General features: G+C 46.0%; 2 protein-coding genes across 5 annotated transcripts in view; both read left to right on the forward strand.

Annotated features, from left to right (window-relative positions):
• Positions 1-636: 636 nt before the first annotated feature.
• On the forward strand, positions 637-10,005 carry LOC118236364 (transcription factor SOX-30-like). 3 transcript variants are annotated; one of them, XM_035434660.1, is made up of 6 exons: positions 637-646; positions 3,411-3,516; positions 6,573-6,812; positions 7,442-7,624; positions 8,013-8,460; positions 9,460-10,005. In XM_035434660.1, exons 2-6 carry the CDS (start codon positions 3,468-3,470, stop codon positions 9,794-9,796), a joined length of 1,257 nt encoding a protein of 418 aa, XP_035290551.1. In that variant the 5' UTR covers positions 637-646; positions 3,411-3,467; the 3' UTR covers positions 9,797-10,005. The 3 variants fall into 3 exon arrangements, with proteins under 3 accessions (XP_035290551.1, XP_035290550.1, XP_035290552.1); XM_035434659.1 differs by lacking the exons at positions 637-646; positions 3,411-3,516 and adding an exon at positions 5,317-6,101; XM_035434661.1 differs by lacking the exons at positions 637-646; positions 3,411-3,516 and adding an exon at positions 5,317-6,101 and having other exon boundaries at positions 7,442-7,595; positions 9,460-9,559.
• Positions 10,006-10,641: 636 nt separating this feature from the next.
• tcerg1b (transcription elongation regulator 1b (CA150)) overlaps positions 10,642-19,930 on the forward strand; it is a 30,192-nt gene continuing 20,903 nt past the window's right edge. For both annotated transcript variants that reach the window (XM_035434418.1, XM_035434417.1), the window contains exons 1-5: positions 10,642-10,713; positions 12,277-12,502; positions 14,144-14,296; positions 17,759-18,029; positions 19,575-19,814. In XM_035434418.1, coding sequence (XP_035290309.1) covers positions 10,667-10,713; positions 12,277-12,502; positions 14,144-14,296; positions 17,759-18,029; positions 19,575-19,814 — 937 coding nt within the window. In that variant the 5' untranslated portion in view covers positions 10,642-10,666. The remainder of the gene's footprint in view (positions 10,714-12,276; positions 12,503-14,143; positions 14,297-17,758; positions 18,030-19,574; positions 19,815-19,930) is intronic.

The raw sequence follows: 19,930 nt of genomic DNA on the forward strand, positions 1-19,930 counted from the left end.
CCCCCCCCCCCCCCCCCCGGCAATAATGGGTCTTGGGTTGATAAAGTGGCAGTGTAAGGCACTGCTCATGCAGTGGGAATAGGGGGGTGACTGTCCCCTATATCAGAGCGAGCACCCATGTCCCCCCTCGCCCCGCTCGACGTGCGTACGCATCGCTGTTTCGCGCGACTAGGCTGCGGTCCCCAGACAGAACCCCGCGCAGCGTACCGTCTCTGAAACGGGATAAAACGCTCTTCCTGTTTCACAGGCAGCGGGACGGCGGTTCCCATGGGAACGCGGACGGCTCGCGCGGTTCTGCCGCCGCAGCCGCCACTCCTCCTGCGAGCGCGCAGAAACCGCCCGTTTTCGCTCCGCTTCAGAGGGACGCGTCCCGCGCTCCTCCGGGCCATCGGCTCGCCTCGCTCCGCGTCCCGCGCACGGGGGGAGATGGGGGGGTACTAATCCGATACTGCCGTTCCCTAGGAAACATGATTGACAGGAGACCAGGCAGGGGGAGGGGTGCTCGTTTATCAAACCAAGACGCGTTGAACATTTATCGTGACCCATAAAGAATATGTTGGTGATTGGACCCACGTAGCCCCCCCCACCGGGACTGCAGAACACACCACCTCACCTGCGGGGTCAGGTGAAACAGCCAACGGATATGGTACTTCTTTAAATGACATTTTATATGACAAGTGCTTTTATCCTTAGTGATGTACGATAAGTACATCCTGAAGGTCATTGGCACAAATAGCTGCAAACACAGGTCAGGTAAAGTACAATTGTATTAAGAAGTAACAGCTATCCTTAGCCATGAACATCAAGTATATTTCACACAGGAAATCTTTGGCTAAGCTTTAAGGCAAAGTCAGTAACAAAAGCCGCGTTTCCACCGCAGGAACTTTACCCCGGAACTAGGAACCTTTTGAGGAACTCAGTGCGTTTCCACCGCAGGAACTAGTCTAAATTTAGTTCCTGGGGCTTTATTTTACCCCCCAAAAAGTTCCTGCTCGGGGGGTAGTACTTTCCGAAAGTACAGGAACCTTTTGGGTGGAGCTTGCAGCGCTGAACATTTCTGATTGGTCGAGTACTCGCAGCATTTTTTTGTATTTATTTTCAACCGCTATGTTTGAAAATATGCAGCCGCAAACCAATTTATTTTCATAAGAACTTCAAATCAAACTTGTATGTTATGCGGCACAGTAGCCTAGTTTTGGTTATAGTCTGCCAACGCCTTGGAATTATAACGTGTGCTCTTCTGTTCTTTTCTTGCTTTAGTATTCGTTTTATAAAATGCTAAGAATTCGTGCTGGGACAGCATATTACGTAGGCTACTAAAACATTCAAACGGATTAATTCGGTTGCTGAATATTTTCTTCCGGATTTTCTTTGTTAGCCCGTTGTAATTGACTCAAAACGTTTGATACAGTTATGTGAGGTATGCGGTAGTTCTGCGTAATTAACATTGGTGATACAGTAAAAGCAAACTGGAAATCACCTTCCGCACTTTTTGTTAGGGTAAAATAACAGGTTAATTCTAGTAATCGTCCCTTTAGCTTTTTCAGACTGCCGTAATTTTACTCCATTTTACTGCCATTCTTCAATTCCACGAAAAGACCAGGAAGACTATGGACTAATTTATGGTGCATGGTTCGCATCTGGAGGGCACACTTCGCTGCTCGGCTAGCAGTAACTTCGAAGGAAAGCAAACGGTGGCTGTACCACTACTAATTTTCACACAAGTCCGAGTTTTCGTTCTATTCTTGTCATTTTGCGATTTGCCTATATGGAATTGACGATGAGAAAGTAATCAAACAGCAAATTGTTTAAAATGTGTGCATGTTTTCTGCTGTTGTTGCCAGTTATATTGGAAATGTGAATGCATTCTGTCGCTTCGGATGTCAAGACATGAAAGCGAATGTTCGCATAAAAACATAATGAATGTGTTTGAGAGGATTATAAAACAGTTACAATCTGACTATTGGCCTGTTATATACTATTTGTTGCATAACAACGGTCCAAGTTCAACTACCAACGACATTTTTGCTTGACAACGGTAAAATATGCCCAAACGGCTGCAGAAGAATATTTCAATTCCAGGTGATTAAATCGATAAAAATCAATAAATACAAAAGTAACCATATACAGTCATTGTTGGTAGCCCGTTGTATATAAGTGGAATAAACCCCTCCGGGCTGTCCCGGTTATTAGAAAATAATGTAGGCTACTTCATGGTAGTATGGGGTTACAGAAGAAATCATAGGACAGATGGACGGACGACAACGTCGCTTTTTGGTAAATGGTAAATGGACTGCATTTATATAGCGCTTTTATCCAAAGCGCTTTACAATTGATGCCTCTCATTCGCCAGAGCAGTTAGGAGTTAGGGGTTAGGTGTCTTGCTCAAGGACACTTCGACATGCCCAGGGCGGGGTTTGAACCGGCAAGCCTCCGACTGCCAGACAATCGGTCTTACCTCCTGAGCGATGTCACCCCTTTTTCATACGTCATTGGGCTAATTTGCCTAATCTTCGCGGGACTTTAGACCGCGGTGGAAACGCAGACAACCATGGGCTGAAGGAACCTTTTAGTTCCTTGAAAAGTAGTTCCTGGGACTAAAAGTTCTGGGTAATTTTGGTGGAAACGCGGCTTGTATGTGTATGTATGTGGTTGTGCACTGTGTAACGTGCATGAAGTCTCTCTCCCAATACACACTCTGTGAAAAAGTTATGAAAAGGTTCCTATACAGGTACAAATTATTGTCACTGGGGTTGTAACCTATAGGTACATTGTACCCCTAGCCAACAATACACAATTTGTACCTTTTTTGATATAAAAGGTACTTATTGCATTACATTACATTTATTTGGCAGACGCTTTTATCCAAAGTGACGCACAATAAGTGCATACCAAAGGTCATTGGAACAACAACAAAATACAGGTCCGGTGAGGTATAACACTCATTATGTAAGTTGTCCATAGCCATGAACATGTTAAATCCAGTTCACACAGTAAGCATAGGCTAGGTCAGAAAGTTATGGTAAGTCAAACTAGGAGGCATGACAACAAGCAACAACATCAAGGTAACGATACAACCACAATATAACTGCTGAATGGAGATAGAAGTGTAACATGAAAGCACTACAGGAACAAGATAGGATACAAGTCATAAGAGCGATATTAGATTGGGAGTGCCCTGCAGAGTAGTGATAGTTAGTCCAGGTACAGTTTGAAGAGATGCGTCTTCAGACCTCAGCGGAAGATGGGCAATGACCACGTGGTTTGTAGAGGAATGGGGAGTTTGTTCCACCACTGGGGAGAGTAGTAGTACCCAAATAGAGCATTTATCATACTTTCAGGATACATTGGGCAAATGTGTTCCCGAATGAACAAAAAAAGATGTACCCCCACTGTACCTTAATACTCAGGGTGCAGCAGTGTGGCAACAGTTTCCATGACACCCGCAAGCCTGCTGATAAACAGGAATGGCGCATCCTGTCTCTGCATCGGAGGAAGGAGCTGCCACTCACGCGGGTGAGTGCGTGTTACCGTGCTGTCAGGGCTGAGGCACTTAAGAGAAGCCTGGAGCGTGATGACACGCGATTGAAATCCATTTACGTCAGTCGCAGCACAGCGGCAAGCAGCCGGGAACCTGCGTCGTTTCGTTTGTGTGTCAGCTCGCTTCTGAAATGCAAAGGGAATTCACTTCAGGAATGCAAATGAGGGTACTTAACCAGGATTGGAAAAGACTGAAAAAGATTTTTTACATCCTTCTGTTCAATTAATAGCCAATGTGATCTGGTATAGCATAAACATGTGGTCCCATCCACCTGCTCTGCTCTTAATCTTCAGGCTTCTTTTAGGACTTGTGCAGACTTTTAATTCTGAAAGACTGAGACTGCAAGGTGTGTTTTCATTCTGCCAAAAATCCGCTGGCCCCTTAGTGTGGACCGAAACAGTATGATGTAAAATTGTGAAACAGGCAAACTTAACTGAGTGCCCATGGCTTCCACCAGAACTCCACCAGACACAGAAAACTGTGTGTTTATGAGTAATGGATGCATTAAATATGACTGCAATCAAGAAAGTCAAAAACAATAGTGACAGCTGATTGTCACTTGCAAGTCTGAAAATGGAAAAGAAAAAGTTCAATAATTCATGGTGGATTTCATGAAATCCTTTTAGACCCTGTAAGCCATCTCTGTCATGACAGACAAGAAAATTAGATGAAAATGGCTTTCAACCAAATGGCATTCTTCAATCTTGTTTAAATTTCAAAACCATCCACGCTGACCTGAATCTGAGCGATTGCTCTTTATGGCGTTCCATTCAAAGCAGAAGCCATGTCATCACGCATAAATAAGCTTTAATATGATTGATTTATTCAGTGCAGGCAGTGCGGCATAGTAGCTAACGGAACTGCTCTTGTAACCAGGAGGTAACGGATCAATTCTTTGCTGAGACATGGTATTTGTGCTCTGGGAAAAATCATTGACCTGAATTCTTTATGAAATTCCTGTAGTACAATTTAAAAAAAAGGCAGCCCTGCAAGTCACACAGCAGGGAAAGGACAGCCTAATAATAATAATAATAATAATAATAATATCGTCCACAAACAGTTTGTTAAAAACATTTATGCAACATGAATGTACAGATGAGTGTTTGGAAGTATTTTTTTTGCCATGGATTTTACGTGTATATGATTTGTACTTGCGCCTATAGTGAGAACGTTAAAAGAGTAAATGACTATGGCCCCCTGTGTTTTGGTCGCCAAGATAATGGCTTGAAATCGCGATCTTTCGTCTAGATTTAGTTCACCATGTATGAGTCAAGGGTGACATCTAGTGGGAGAACACTACAGTGGGAGTACACGTTACACAGATCAAGATTTAGTGTCTACAATCCTCACAGCAGCAAACCAACGTTAAGGAATATCAAGGCTTTTGGCAATAACAGGCACAAGCAAAGGATATAATACACATGATTTAATTCGCAGTGTTCGGTGTAATTATTTTAATGACAGGCAAAAGTTGAGCTGATGTCTTGCAAATGATGGCGAATTCTCAGCTTTTCCTCCTCACGTTCCGCCCGTGTTTCGCTAGACTAGCTCACTCATTTGAAAAACAAAATTATGCTTTAAGTATACTTAAAGCATAATTATATAAACTTTTAATTATACTTCAAGTATACTGAAGTATAAAATAGTACAGCGTACTTTTCAACATGGGCAGTATCTGAACTCAATAATCCTATATGTATTGAATGTTCCCATAGCCTACTCTCTATATGATTTTTGAGTCACTGCTGACGTAGTTGTCAATTGTTACATCTTTCCCGTGATTATGAACATTATTTATTTGATAACAAAGCATCTCGAGGCTAAGTTTGAATTCTGGAAGTTCGGTTATCGTTTTATCTTTTCTAAAAAGTCAACGGCTTTGAGCTCACATAGATCCATAATCACACAGTGGAAGAAATAACGGGTAATAACGGTGATAGATGTGGGCCCGACAAAGACGATCAGAATAGAAAAGTAGAGCTGATCGGATCCAAGCCTAGCAACGGCAGTTTGTTCAATTCAAACCGTCACTTCTCTTTAGAAGATGATCATCCCAGAAATGCAGAAATAACGTTACTGGAGACGAGCGGGAAAACCTGGGAAGACCCTCCGTTCACGGCAGATGGGTCTGTATACTGGAAAGCAAACGGAATCCAGATAGACCCTGGAGAAGGAAAGGTTAACGTTGTTCAGGATCCTCATGTTACTGTTTTAACGGAATCATCAGATAATTCAGCTAGGTTTGAGATACCGAAACCGGGTGGCTATTTACAAAGGCCTAAGAGCTTCATTCCCGCTGCCTTACCAACGGCCAGCGTCAAAGGAATACAGCCTTTACCTGAAGTGAAATTTAAAAGCTCTCAGATGCTGCCGTATAAGGATGCCATCGCTGCCCAACCAACAGCCCACACTCTAAACGCAACGACCAGACTCCCAAACAACCGGTTTATGTTGACAGCGAGCAGTGAGCCTATTAACCCATCCTATTTGAAACTATTTGAACCCAAAGTAAGCGTGAACACAGCCGGACTGAATTTCACAATCCCCCCTTCCGAAGCAGGTAAGCTAACTCGGTTATCGGCAACGTTAACGGTGTATCCGTCACGCTAACATCACATAATATTGCCGTTTATACAGGGCTGTGTAGTTGTTAACGTTAGCCTGGTTAGTGCAAGGTTAACGTTAGGTTGGCATGTTAACGTACTTTTTAAAGTTAACTGGCATGATGACTTCAGCTCGGACTGTGATCACACAATTTTACGGGTTGCTTGCCCTGAAAATCTATGCCTTGTCAGCGATGACAATTTAAACTTGGTAGCTAGATAAAGTTGACCAACATTAAACGTGTAATTTATTTAATATAAAAAGTCACGTTCATCGACAGTTATTGCATATTTAGCGGGGGTTGTCTTCACAAAATGATCCTAGATTATTGTTGGGTATATGTTTACGTCTTGAATGCTCGTTATATTGTGTTGACGTTGGATAGTTAGCTTACTACGTCTTTTAAAAAGCCTATGTCTCTCATAAGGGAATTTAGAAATTACCCACAGCAAGAACAGTAGTGGCAACATCAAGAGGCCGATGAACGCTTTCATGGTATGGTCAAGAATCCACCGAGGAGCGCTGTCCAGGGTCAACCCGAAGGCCACCAACGCGGATATCAGCGTGCAACTGGGGGTGGAGTGGAGCAAGCTGTCGGAGGAGCAGAAGACGCCTTACTACGAGGAAGCGTACAAGCTTAAACACAAGCACAGCCAGGAGTTCCCCGGTAAATACACCCGAACAGGGACACGTTGGGTCAATGGCAGTGTGCACAGCTGTAATTTAAACACCAGGTTTAAACCTCTGGACCATAGAACTCCGTTTCTACTGGAACATCTAATTCTTGTTCCACAGCTTCGGATACCTACTGTAGTTGGTATTCAGTTATGTGGTCTAGAGGTGTAAACCTGAAGTTTAAACTCCCGGCTAAGCACCCTGCAATTGACCCAATATCTGTACAAGTCATTCCAGCTGATTAATAACTCAAAATCTGTTCATTTCCAGCTTTAAGCTGTCCATAATAATGTAGATAAAATGTTAATTTCTTCAGGAAAGATGAAGTGAAGAATTTCAAGGAGAACTGGTTCAACTAAAGGTTCAAGTTTATAAAGTCACAAATGTACACTGTTGGTCTTCTCTACTTGTGCACACCTACTTAAATTCTGCAATTGTGTCATTTGCATTTAATGAGACAATAGTCCATGTAGCCTTCCTTGTCTCTTCCTGTACCTAACTGTGGAACTAAATCAGATGAACCCCATAAGTGTATACAGGTGATCACTAGTTAGGTGACCATGCAGTTTAACTGTGATTAATTCTGCCTTTTTGGATATCTTGGCTGTTTTTTGTTTTAAGACTGGGTTTATCAGCCGAAACCTGCGAAGAGGAAGTGTTACAGCTCTGGGGTAATGGCTTCCACAGGACCCAGCTCCTCCCAGAGCCCCCTCACGCCCGTAACGTGGGCTAACAGGCCTTACTCTATGGTCGCCCCCACCTCTATCAACCAGAGGTACTCAACGACACACATGGTGACGACAGGTGACTACACACACACATACGCACACACACACACACACACACTTACAACACCCCATTATGGTATCCACATTCTTGATAAACACTTTGTTTTCTGGCAACAAACAAGCATAAAAGAAAAAATTCACCACACTTAGTTCAGTCTGTGAAACTTAGCTCACTTAGTTCCTCTGATGTAGTGTGTTTATCATTTATGAGCAGTTGCATTATTACGGAAAATATACTCATTTTCCTCTGAATATTTGCATGAATTGGGCCAATCGAACACAATTTCTGAGCATACGCCAAACTGAGCACATTTATGTGTGATAGTTGTGTCGTACAGAATAACGGTCTGAAATATTTTGAAGGCCAGTGCTTGCCCAAACATGGGCTGTTTGTCTCTTTTTAGGACACGGTGGGCATGCCATACTCCCGGGCATGAATCCCACTCTCCCCCAGACCGCCAGTCCACCCGTCATCTACCTTCAGAGCAACCCCCTCCATACCCTCCAATCATGGGCCAAGCTGCCGGAGCGGAGCGAGGCTGGTACCAGCAGGCCCCTGCCCCCTTCCCTGGGCAATCACATCGAGCCCTCCCTCTCCCTCATGACCAAGGAGGTAGTGTCCAGTCCCTTCCAGAGGATAACCGCCGCCCAACCATACTACAGCCACGCCCCTCAGTTGTCTGTAGACATGCCCCTTCCCAGCATGCCCCCCTGCTCCAGTGCCCTGCAGATGCCCCTCCCAAACCTCTCCCACCTCTGCATGTACGCTTCGCCCCCACTGCCACACCCCACCAGCCTCTTCCCTTACCACCAGGCTTTCTGCATGCCCGGGCCCCAGTTCTACCCAACATGGTGAGCGTCGGCCGCCATCTTAACATGCTGGAGTAGCGTGTTAAAGCAGCATAGGAGTATCTAATTTGTACATGCTCTTTTGACCAGAAGTATTCACTCTTGCTGTTGGAGAGCCACACGGTGTGCAGGTTTTTTTGTTTTGTGTTTGTTATGGGCCTTTCCCACCAGAAGAGATGACTACAACTTGTCTTGCATTTATGCCAAGAGTGTAGCTTTCACTTGCAAGACCAGTAAGAAGGTTTTTATTCAAAAAGGTTTGTGTGTATATCAGAGGCTGTCTTTGTAGGTGGCTGGATTTAGCAAATCAACATCCAGTCAGACAAACTGAGCTAATCAAGGCTTCAGGACAGAAACTATGTTATTTCAAAACTGCTAACTAGCTATGTTGTAATGGAAAAAATAATACAAGAAAATAAACTGCTAAGTTCCTGAAATTTTCAACCATTTTTCCCAACTTTATAGTTATATTCAGAGATTGTGAACATTGCCATTCAGGTGAATTGGAACTTATTGTATTTTCTAGTAGTTATGGTGTCAGTGTAGTTATCTTTTCTGATGGGAATGGGCCAGAGCTCAGCGCTTAAATTAATTGAACAATTTAAGCCAGTGATAATTACATAGTTAGCTTCCTTCCACCACCCTGCAAATCTCTAAAATGCAAGAATGAATAACACTGCTCTAGATAGCAGGAAAATTGAGCTTATATGAGCTGGATGGCCTGTACACAACATCCAGTTTTATGTTCTTATGAATATGTAGTTACAGTGCTTTACCAGGGTGACTGTGTCACTGAAATTCGCAAAGAGAGATTTAAAGTTTTCAGTCATGATGCCCTACAAGGTAGACTGAGAATGTCTGGATTGTAAGTTTGTAATGCTGGATACATGAACCAAATCTTGTTCAGTTTGTAATTAGGAAACAGATATGCTAGACCAGGACATTTTCAGTGTTCTTGGCTAGTCGATGTGAAACCCAACCATACTGTGTTTGATTTTTCAGCCCGTGCACTTACCCTTCTAGTGCGTGCAACTACTCCGAGTTATCTTACCCCGCGGGCGACCCGGTCTACTATGACGACGGTTGCCAGAAGCACGAGGCCATGTTCTCTGCCGTAAACCGGGAGTACATGTTCAGAGATCGCGGGGAAGGGAGCGGTCATTCCGGCGGTCATGGGGTGCCCGGGCCGGAGTTTATGAATTCGGACCCTCCACTTGACCCTCACGCACTCGATGAGGTCTACACAGTCCCAGCCGCAGAGAACGCATCCCATGTGCAGACAGTCAACATCATCAACGAAGACAACGAAGAGGAGGAGAGAGTGCTTAGAGTTCTGTAGCACTGGTTCTGGTACTGTCGGTATGTGCGTTGAAATACCGGCATGTAACTGGAAACAGTTACATCAGTTGTCTATCTGATGGTAGCCTGTTTATGTTGACTAAAGTGTGTTATTTATTTATTCATTGATTGAGTTAATGACTGTTTTGTTGGGAGGTAGACTTGTTTTTTCTCTCAGGTTATTTTGTCTTTGGAGTGTTATGTGTGACAGGTATTTTTGAATTTTTTTGAATAAACAAGTTAGTACACTATATGAATATTTGACCTTTATTCTTCATGGCATGCATAATTTTCTGTAACATAGTGTGACTGAAGACGGTAAATAATTTTTTCTAAACATGAAAAGCAATTAATTAAGCAAAAATAACAACAAAAACTAAAAACCAGCACACACTCGGACTACGCAGTCGGAGCTCCGGTCAAGCACTGAACAATTCAGTGAACGAATCTTTTTAATGAACTAATTCTCATGAACGAATCTTTTGAACAAATGTTCTTAATGAACTGATTCTAATGATTCAGTACACTGAAAAGAACTGCTTTGCCCATCACTAAGTAATACATGCTCAACCGTTTCCTGTACCTGACATGTGTCGCATAAACCTGTAGCATGCTTGCCAGCAATATGTGAAGCAATTGGTTTAGAGCTTCTAGTGGTTTTAGTAGTTTGGTTTGTTTCCTATTTCAGTGCTACACCAATCGCATGGCTGAGCGGACAATGTGTCAACATTGACAGTACCTTCTTCCCATACGGTTTTAGAAGCGACCAATGGTGTGACAAAAGTTTGACATAAATAAAATGTAGCCAATAGGATGCGTAAGTGAGTGTTGAACAGGGTTCGCAGAGGTCTCATTTACATATCCTTCTGTAATGGCGGACCACGGAGAGGGAGACGGTATTGGATTCGACGAAAACAGGTTTGGGAACGGGAAAAAACACACCACTACAAAGTCAAGGATAGATATTTTATCAGCTAATAGAAGAGGGACATAATCCTGTATGAGTACGAAATTGTTCCGTCCGTTTATACAAATTTATTAGCCAAACAAGATGCATGGTAGGATGCCTGGGCAGGCTGGCTAGTAAGCTCTGAACTCATTGTATCGCAACTCAGAACTAGCTAGTCTTTGGTAATACTTCTCATTGATGCATTTTAGCTAATTAACTAACTACTTAAAAACCGCAGTCAATAATTGAAACTACAGCCTTTGCATTGTCGTACTTGAGGTCTGTTGAACACTTTCTTATGCATTTCTAGTGAAATACTTGGCTACAGGACACCGTATTACTAGCACTGCACCGGCCTGCGCTGAATGAATGAATGGCACACAGTCCAAACATTAACTAGCTTGCTAGCTACATACACTAATATAATGTTCATTGTAACCTGAATTGCTGTCGTTTTTGCCAGTGCGCGCAGGACATACGCCAGGAATGTTGTGTTCTATATTTTATTCTTTAGTCTGTTGGCTTGCAGTCCATTTCCAGCATGTGACTCCAGAATGAGTAAACTAACGTTAGCTCGCTAAGTCAGGTAGCTAGCTTCAGTAAAGCTACCCTGCTAACTGTGCGTGTAGTCGGTTAGGCTGGTTATAGCTAGCTAACACATGCTACTGCTAGCTAGCAATGTACGATCTATTGTAGCCAGCAAGTTTTTATTTGTTAGGCTTAAGATAGCGGTACATTTAACATAACTGTTACGGTAGCTAGAAGGCAGATTGAGCTATATGGGGGTCGGTCAGTAACAGTTAGCTTGTCAACACTAGAGAACTGACTCCGCTAACATAAGCCAAGATCCTGCTCGTGACGCAATTTCGTTCTGGTCTAACACTGGAGACAGCGTGGACTACAGAGGTATTTGTTGTCAATGTGTTTTGTACGTCACCCTTGGTTATGGGTACAGGCTTCCCTTCAAACTGTAAATACCCGAGAGATGCTTTCTAGCTATCATTTTGAAACTGTCGTAAATAAAATGCCGATGCTTAATTTATGTTGGTCTGAAACAGAAAGACATTGGTTTTGAGATTATAATGTTCAGATGAATTCGGCATTGATTAAGTTCCTTTTGAACTCTGGGCTTATGGGGGCAGATTTAAATATATTTACAATGAACAATTCTGTGACACAAGACTTCTTTTAGATGATCTCTGGGATGATTCCAAACACAGGTCAGCAATAAATATTGATTAAGTGCCATTTAAAGACAAAGAAAGCAGTGGGTTCTTAATTTTCCTCATTGGACAGAACTGAGTTGCTTTTCAGTAATGACGGCACCTTGTATTAACACAAGGCAAGGGGGGAGCGAGGCTTTGTGAACTCCGAAATGGGTGGAGAATATAAAATGGAATCAGAGACTCACTGTATTGAAGCAGTAGCACTGCTTTGCTGTGTGTTTTGTCTTGTGGGCGGATGATCAGCAGAGGAGCACGTTATCCGCTAGCTTCAACGCTAACACGCGCGCTCTTGCCATGCTCCTACAGGATGGCGCAGCAGGCCCTGCGTTTCCGAGGCCCCGCCCCGCCCCCCACGGCTGTGATGCGGGGCCCTCCCCCGCTACTGCGCCCCCCGCCTCCGCCTTTCGGAATGATGAGGGGGCCCCCGCCCCCTCCACGCCCACCATTTGGACGCCCGCCCTTTGACCCCAGCATGCCACCCATCCCTCCCCCGGGGGGGATGCCCCCGCCGCTGGCCCCCCCACACTTGCAGGTAAAGAACATGGAGAGGGCAGGTCAATTATGCTTTCAGCACATTCTCCTCAGTGCACATTTCCTGAAAATATGAGTGTTGAATGGAATGTTTTGTATGGCAGACTCTCCAGTTAGCCTGACCGATAGACATGCAGATTAGGCTAATTGGAGAGTCTAAGTTGCCCATAGGTTTAAAGAAATGGTCTGTGTGGGTTGTGTGGGTACCTAGGGTTGTAACTAGGTAGCTGTTTCGTAGGTTTCGTAGGTGACTTAGTTAATGCACTCGTCTTACTGCTTGTATTTTGGCGTAGACTGCGTTGTTGCTGTTCTCGTTTGTGTTAGTATTAATCAGTTTATCCTTCAGAGTCCAAGTTGAACTATGCGGTTGTTCCCTGCACTTGGAACGGTACTTCTCTCTAGGGTTTTCGACACACTTGTTCCTGGTTATGGTTATACACTTTGTTGTACGTCGCTCTGGATAAGAGCATCTGCCAAATGCCTGTAATGTAATGGTCTGTGATGGATTGGCGACCTGTGTGTTCCTGCCTCTTACCCAATGCATGCTGGGATAGGCTTCAGCCCCCCTGTGACCCTGATCAGGAAATTAGGAATAAACAAGTTGAATAATGGATGGAAATAATATTGTATTTTGAAGTTGTTTAATGCCTGTCTTACCCTGTCTGATCCACTAGCTGAACCCACATTCCACTCAAAATAATTTGTGTCAGAAGAGCTGATGCTGGATTATTTTTGGGTCTATTGAAGTCATTTTATAAGGCTTTATTGTTATTCTGTAGCACCTGCTGTACAGTTTTTATATGTCCTTGAATCTGGGTGAATAGGACTTGAAAAGCCCTCTGAATTTGTGGCCCAGGTAGACGTGGAATCCCCTCCTTGTAAATCACCCGACCCAGAGCGTATATCTATGGTGTGTGGAGCAGAAGCGTCTCCACTGAATCTCTCTGTGTCTATTTTTGGTGCTGTTCATAAATCCTGAGTCATGCCCAGTGGCATTTGTTGACAAAGCGATCGCTCTTCAGTGATGGACCGTTTACAGGCTGATGGCCTTCTGATGTTCTTCTCCCTTTGCTGTTTGTCTCGGAGTGTCTGTTGTGCTTTTGGGGTTCAGTGGCTATTATTCCTCAGAACTCGCTCACTGAGAAATTGTCCCTGGTTTCAGACAGGAAGGCAGCCCTCTCCAGGTGCTCGCGCTGTGTATGTCCTGGGTTGGAATGGTTTTTTTTGATGTGGCTGTTGGGCTGCAGAAAAGCGCTGTTGCCTCATTAATTATGTGGAGAGACAGAGTGTGGAATGTTTCCGTCACACACGTGTGCTGTGGCGGCGGGTGATGACACTCATCAAAACACACGCAATTGTGTCTTCACCTGGGGATTTTGCCAATCGCTGCTGCAAGGTGTAACTGTACTACGTTAGCAGAATATTTGCAGGGTGGTGATTCGGCTTACGGCTTGGGGGGGGGGGATGTCACTATAATGGATTCAATGCAATGCAGAGCTTTAGATTTCCCCCTCCCCCTTCGAAAGTGATTCTCGGTTTTCTTTATTCATAAGGGCTGTGCTTTGGACATTTGCTCACATCGCATTGTCCTGAGTGCACTCGGATGTTAACTTGTACTGTTTTGTTTTTTGTCCCCTTTCAGCGGCCGCCGTTCATGCCTCCACCAATGAGCAACATGCCCCCACCCCCTGGCATGATATTCCCTCCCGGGATGCCCCCCGTGCCTGCGCCTGGCACCCCCACCCTGCCCCCCACAGAGGAGATCTGGGTGGAGAACAAGACCCCCGAGGGGAAGGTAAGGAGCTCACTGCGTATAGAGGGCCTGCGTCACTCGTGTTCATACATGTGTTCATACATGCGTGCATACGGACCATGCGTTCATACATGCGTGCATACGGACCATGCATTCATACATGCGTGCGTACGGACCATGCGTTCATACATGCGTGCATACGGACCATGCGTTCATACATGTGTACATACGGACCATGCGTTCATACATGCGTGCATACGGACCATGCGTTCATACATGCGTGCATACGGACCATGCGTTCATACATGCGTGCATACGGACCATGCGTTCATACATGCGTGCATACGGACCATGCGTTCATACATGCGTGCATACGGACCATGCGTTCATACATGCGTGCAATACGGACCATGCGTTCATACATGTGTACATACGGACCATGCGTTCATACATGCGTGCATACGGACCATGCGTTCATACATGCGTGCATACGGACCATGCGTTCATACATGCGTGCATACAGACCATGCGTTCATACATGCGTGCAATATGGACCATGCGTTCATACATGTGTACGTACAGACCATGCGTTCATACATGCATGCATACGGACCATGCGTTCATACACGTGTGCATATGGACCATGCGTTCATACATGCGTACATATGGACCATGCGTTCATACATGCGTACATATGGACCATGCGTTCATACATGCGTGCATACGGACCATGCGTTCATACATGCGTGCATACGGACCATGCGTTCATACATGCTTGCATACAGACCATGCGTTCATACATGCGTGCATACAGACCATGCGTTCATACATGCGTGCATACAGACCATGCGTTCATACATGCGTGCATACAGACCATGCGTTCATACATGCGTGCATACAGACCATGCGTTCATACATGCGTGCATACGGACCATGCGTTCATACATGCGTGCATACGGACCATGCGTTCATACATGCGTGCATACGGACCATGCGTTCATACATGCATGCATACGGACCATGCGTTCATACATGCGTGCATACAGACCATGCGTTCATACACGTGTGCGTATGGACCATGCGTTCGTACATGCGTACATACGGACCATGCGTTCATACATGCGTGCATACAGACCATACGTTCATACATGCGTGCATACAGACCATGCGTTCATACACGTGTGCATATGGACCATGCGTTCATACATGCGTGCATACAGACCATGCATTCATACATGCGTGCATACGGACCATGCGTTCATACATGCGTGCATACAGACCATGCGTTCATACATGCGTGCATACGGACCATGCGTTCATACATGCGTGCATACGGACCATGCGTTCATACATGCGTGCATACAGACCATGCGTTCATACATGCGTGCAATATGGACCATGCGTTCATACATGTGTACGTACAGACCATGCGTTCATACATGCATGCATACGGACCATGCGTTCATACACGTGTGCATATGGACCATGCGTTCATACATGCGTACATATGGACCATGCGTTCATACATGCGTACATATGGACCATGCGTTCATACATGCGTGCATACAGACCATGCGTTCATACATGCGTGCATACAGACCATGCGTTCATACATGCGTGCATACAGACCATGCGTTCATACATGCGTGCATACGGACCATGCGTTCATACATGCGTGCATACGGACCATGCGTTCATACATGCGTGCATACGGACCATGCGTTCATACATGCGTGCATACGGACCATGCGTTCATACATGCATGCATACGGACCATGCGTTCATACATGCGTGCATACAGACCATGCGTTCATACACGTGTGCGTATGGACCATGCGTTCGTACATGCGTACATACGGACCATGCGTTCATACATGCGTGCATACAGACCATACGTTCATACATGCGTGCATACAGACCATGCGTTCATACACGTGTGCATATGGACCATGCGTTCATACATGCGTGCATACAGACCATGCATTCATACATGCGTGCATACGGACCATGCGTTCATACATGCGTGCATACAGACCATGCGTTCATACATGCGTGCATACGGACCATGCGTTCATACACGTGTGCGTATGGACCATGCGTTCGTACATGCGTACATACGGACCATGCGTTCATACATGCGTGCATACAGACCATACGTTCATACATGCGTGCATACAGACCATACGTTCATACACGTGTGCATATGGACCATGCGTTCATACATGCGTGCATACAGACCATGCATTCATACATGCGTGCATACGGACCATGCGTTCATACATGCGTGCATACAGACCATGCGTTCATACATGCGTGCATACGGACCATGCGTTCGTACATGCGTACATATGGACCATGCGTTCATACATGCGTGCATACAGACCATGCGTTCATACATGCCTGCATACAGACCATGCGTTCATACATGCGTGCATACGGACCATGCGTTCATACATGCGTGCATACAGACCATACGTTCATACACGTGTGCATATGGACCATGCGTTCGTACATGTGTGCATACGGACCATACGTTCATATATGCATACTGTGGCAAAAGAGTGCCACCCCTCCTAAACCAAACACACTCACGGGAGACACTGTTTTCGTTTCTAGCACTTCCGTGCTATTTTATTTAAGCTCTTGGCTTTTCTTTGTACAATCAGTAATAACCGGGCTTTTTCTCGCCGTCTTCTCACCGGCGCTCCTCTCGCTCCCTCCGGCTTCCGGTCGTGCTTTTAAAAACCCCAGGCTCACTGTTGAAAGCAATCAGAGGCAATCAGCGCAATTAAACAATTAACAATTATCGGCGCTGATTACCTCCAGCTGACAGTTGTGACGAAGGGTCCGAGAGCCGCTCCTCTCACTCTCTCTCTCTCTGCAGCCGACGCTCAAACCACGCCCACCCCACCACACATACATACATGCATATGTACAGAGCATGCTTTCATACATGCGTGCATACGGTCCACAAAAATCCTCTGCACATTACATTCCAAAGAAGCAGGGAAATGGTGTTTTTTTTAGATCTGTGCACATGCACTTCAGAGTAACGTGACTGGATCAAGTGTTCGACTGGCTGGTGTGTGGGGGGACTTTCATTTTAGGAACGCGGCTGCTGACTTCTTCTGAGTTTCCACAGCCAACACTGGAGAGAGCCTGTGATTTAAGTTTAGAACTTGGCTGTTCCTTCAGTCAAAGGAGAGCTCAGACGCGTGATTGTTGTGTCTGGGGCTGTTAACCACATTTGTGTGGAGCTGGGTGTGCTAAAACAGCCAGACTGGAGGTGGTGCTGGCTAAACGAGAATGGATTGTACCCATCTTTGGGCATGCATTTCAGCTATGATGCACACATGCTAAGCATGCAGAGATGCTGGTTCAGGTTTGTGTATCTTTCATCTGTGCATGTAGTAGTAGCATGTAGTGTAACTGTCTGTCTGCCTGTCTTGGTCTCTCTCCCTCTCCCTCCCGCCATGCCTCTGTCCCCCCCCCCCCCCCCCCCAGGTGTACTACTATAACGTGCGCACACGGGAGTCGGCCTGGTCTAAGCCTGAGGGGGTGAAGGTGATTCAGCAGTCGGAGCTCAGCCCCCTGATGGCCAATCAGGCTTCAGCGGCGGTGTCCTCCAGCGCCATCAGCCTGCCAACAGGCAGCTCTACCGCCACTGCCCCAGCGTCTGCCTCCACCCAGACCCCCTCTCCGACCCTGCCCGCCAGCCCCGCCCCCAGCACCGCCCCCACCGCCCCCTCCCCTGCGGTGTCCCAGCCTATCGCCAGTGAGTACCCGGGAGAGCCAGAGCCAGAGCCGCTAACCAATCAGAGCTAATTGTGTCTCGGGGTAAAATTCATTTATTTTCTGTGGTGCGTGCGCAAGTCGAAGAATGGTACAAAGTCCAGTGGTCAGAAATGGTGGCCACACGCGATGGCTCCATCCCTTGTTGGGGTTTCTTGGATCTAAAGAGCACCACTTTCCAAAGCGTCATGGAATGCTTGCGAAAGGTTTCTGTGGAAACGTCCCGTTTTGGGAGCGAATCACGCGCTGCCTTTCGAAGGTGTGCGGATTTCAGGAAGCACAGCTGAAGAACCGCTCCCAGAAGCTTCAGTCTTTGGCTTGAGCTGGAGTCCTGCGATTGGATGTTCAGCCCCCGTCTTTCTCAGGGCACCTGATAGATGGGCAGGAAATTTGGTCTCAGTTACAGAGCCACTGACCCATTAGTCTGACGGGCCCAGGCTGACTGTATGGCCCTCCACTGCTGGTTAATGTGCAGTGATAAGGGCAGGGGCTTATTACGTGTTCAGTTCTGCTTCGTTAGGTCCTGCCGTCAGGGGATTTCACGGTTCTGTGCACAGCGTTGCCGACATGCTCGAGGTTAATTGCGAGGAGGGTTTGACGGACTTGTAGGACATCGTCAGCATTTTCTGCTTGCTGTTACTACCGTCAGTGCTTACTAGTGTCTTATTGGTTTCCTTACTCCAGATACCATCAGAACGCTCTGTCCAAACCTGTGTGCTAGGGCTGGCAGCTAGATCAAATACATTTGAATATTGTAATCCAAAAAATGTGATTTGACTTATATGTGAATGTGTTTTTCTAAATTGGCGTAATTCTTTGCCCTTAAATGTGTAAGGATACCATTGGGTGCTTCCTGTTATGGGTGTTATGTCCACCAGGGGGCACTCTCTACAGCCTGTATTTGTATGGTGCTTTTAGAGATCATTTGCCCAAAATGCAAGATAGTCCACTTGCTTGAAGGCGAGTGCTGTGTGCCTTTGATGAAAAATGTTCCCCGCGGAGGGGAAACCACGCGCTCTGCACTGAGAGCTGTCCGGAAGGCTGGGTGCTTTTCTGCGCTGGCTGTGCGCTACACGGTGGTTTCCCTCCTCAGGAGGGGATTCTGGTCTACTGGTGGTGCCGCTGGCTTTTTCCGTATGTCATCACTTCCTGCTGAGAATATTAGTGAGATGTGTTTATTTTTTTCTGGCTATGTACCCCAGGCAGTGACACGCTGACTGCATACTCACAGACCTGTATGTACAGAGCTCTACAGTGCTCCCATTCTAGGTGCATTTGTCCCTGAGAATTGATCTGTGCTAACTCTGCTAACTGGGAACATAATTTAGGAACACATTTGCTAATTGGGATGCATTGGTGTGCTCCTAAATATTTCTACTTAAGAGCACATGTGTGCCTTGGAAATAATGCTTAAGAGAGCCCTGATATACCCCGACACATAGACACACTCATACAGACACTCAGGCAAGACAGTAACTCTTTATGAATCTTGAGGTTCATGCTTCAGTCTTCTCTCTTCTCTCCTCAGCTTCAGCTTCCCTGGAGATCCCCCCTGCGGTCAGTGCCCCTGCCAGCGTCTCCCTGGCGACAGCGATCAGTGTCTCCACGGTGACGGCCACTGTGACGCCGGTGCAGACGCTGTCCCAGCTGCTGCCCCAGAGCCTGCCCCACGCCCTGCCGCAGCCCACAGCCGCCATTCCCGCCTTCCCGCCCATCATGGTGCCGCCGTTCCGCGTGCCCCTGCCGGGCATGCACATCCCGCTGCCCGGTGCGCACCGCCCGCCACGGCTATCTCCAGCATGTTTCTGTTTCATTACTCTTACTGAGTTTAAATGCATCACATGTGCAAACACTCCCTGAAAGTACGCTCCATTCGCTTGGTAA

This window comes from Anguilla anguilla, chromosome 9 (assembly GCF_013347855.1).
Source record: "Anguilla anguilla isolate fAngAng1 chromosome 9, fAngAng1.pri, whole genome shotgun sequence".
Lineage (NCBI taxonomy): Eukaryota > Metazoa > Chordata > Actinopteri > Anguilliformes > Anguillidae > Anguilla > Anguilla anguilla.

Excerpts from the sequence above, each read along its gene's own strand:
- LOC118236364 (XM_035434659.1), top strand. The coding sequence starts at position 5,906 with ATGCTGCCGTATAAGGATGCCATCGCTGCCCAACCAACAGCCCACACT. Across the intron at positions 6,102-6,572 it reads AATCCCCCCTTCCGAAGCAG|GGAATTTAGAAATTACCCAC; the intron begins GTAAGCTAACTC and ends GTCTCTCATAAG. Across the intron at positions 7,625-8,012 it reads GACACACATGGTGACGACAG|GACACGGTGGGCATGCCATA; the intron begins GTGACTACACAC and ends GTCTCTTTTTAG.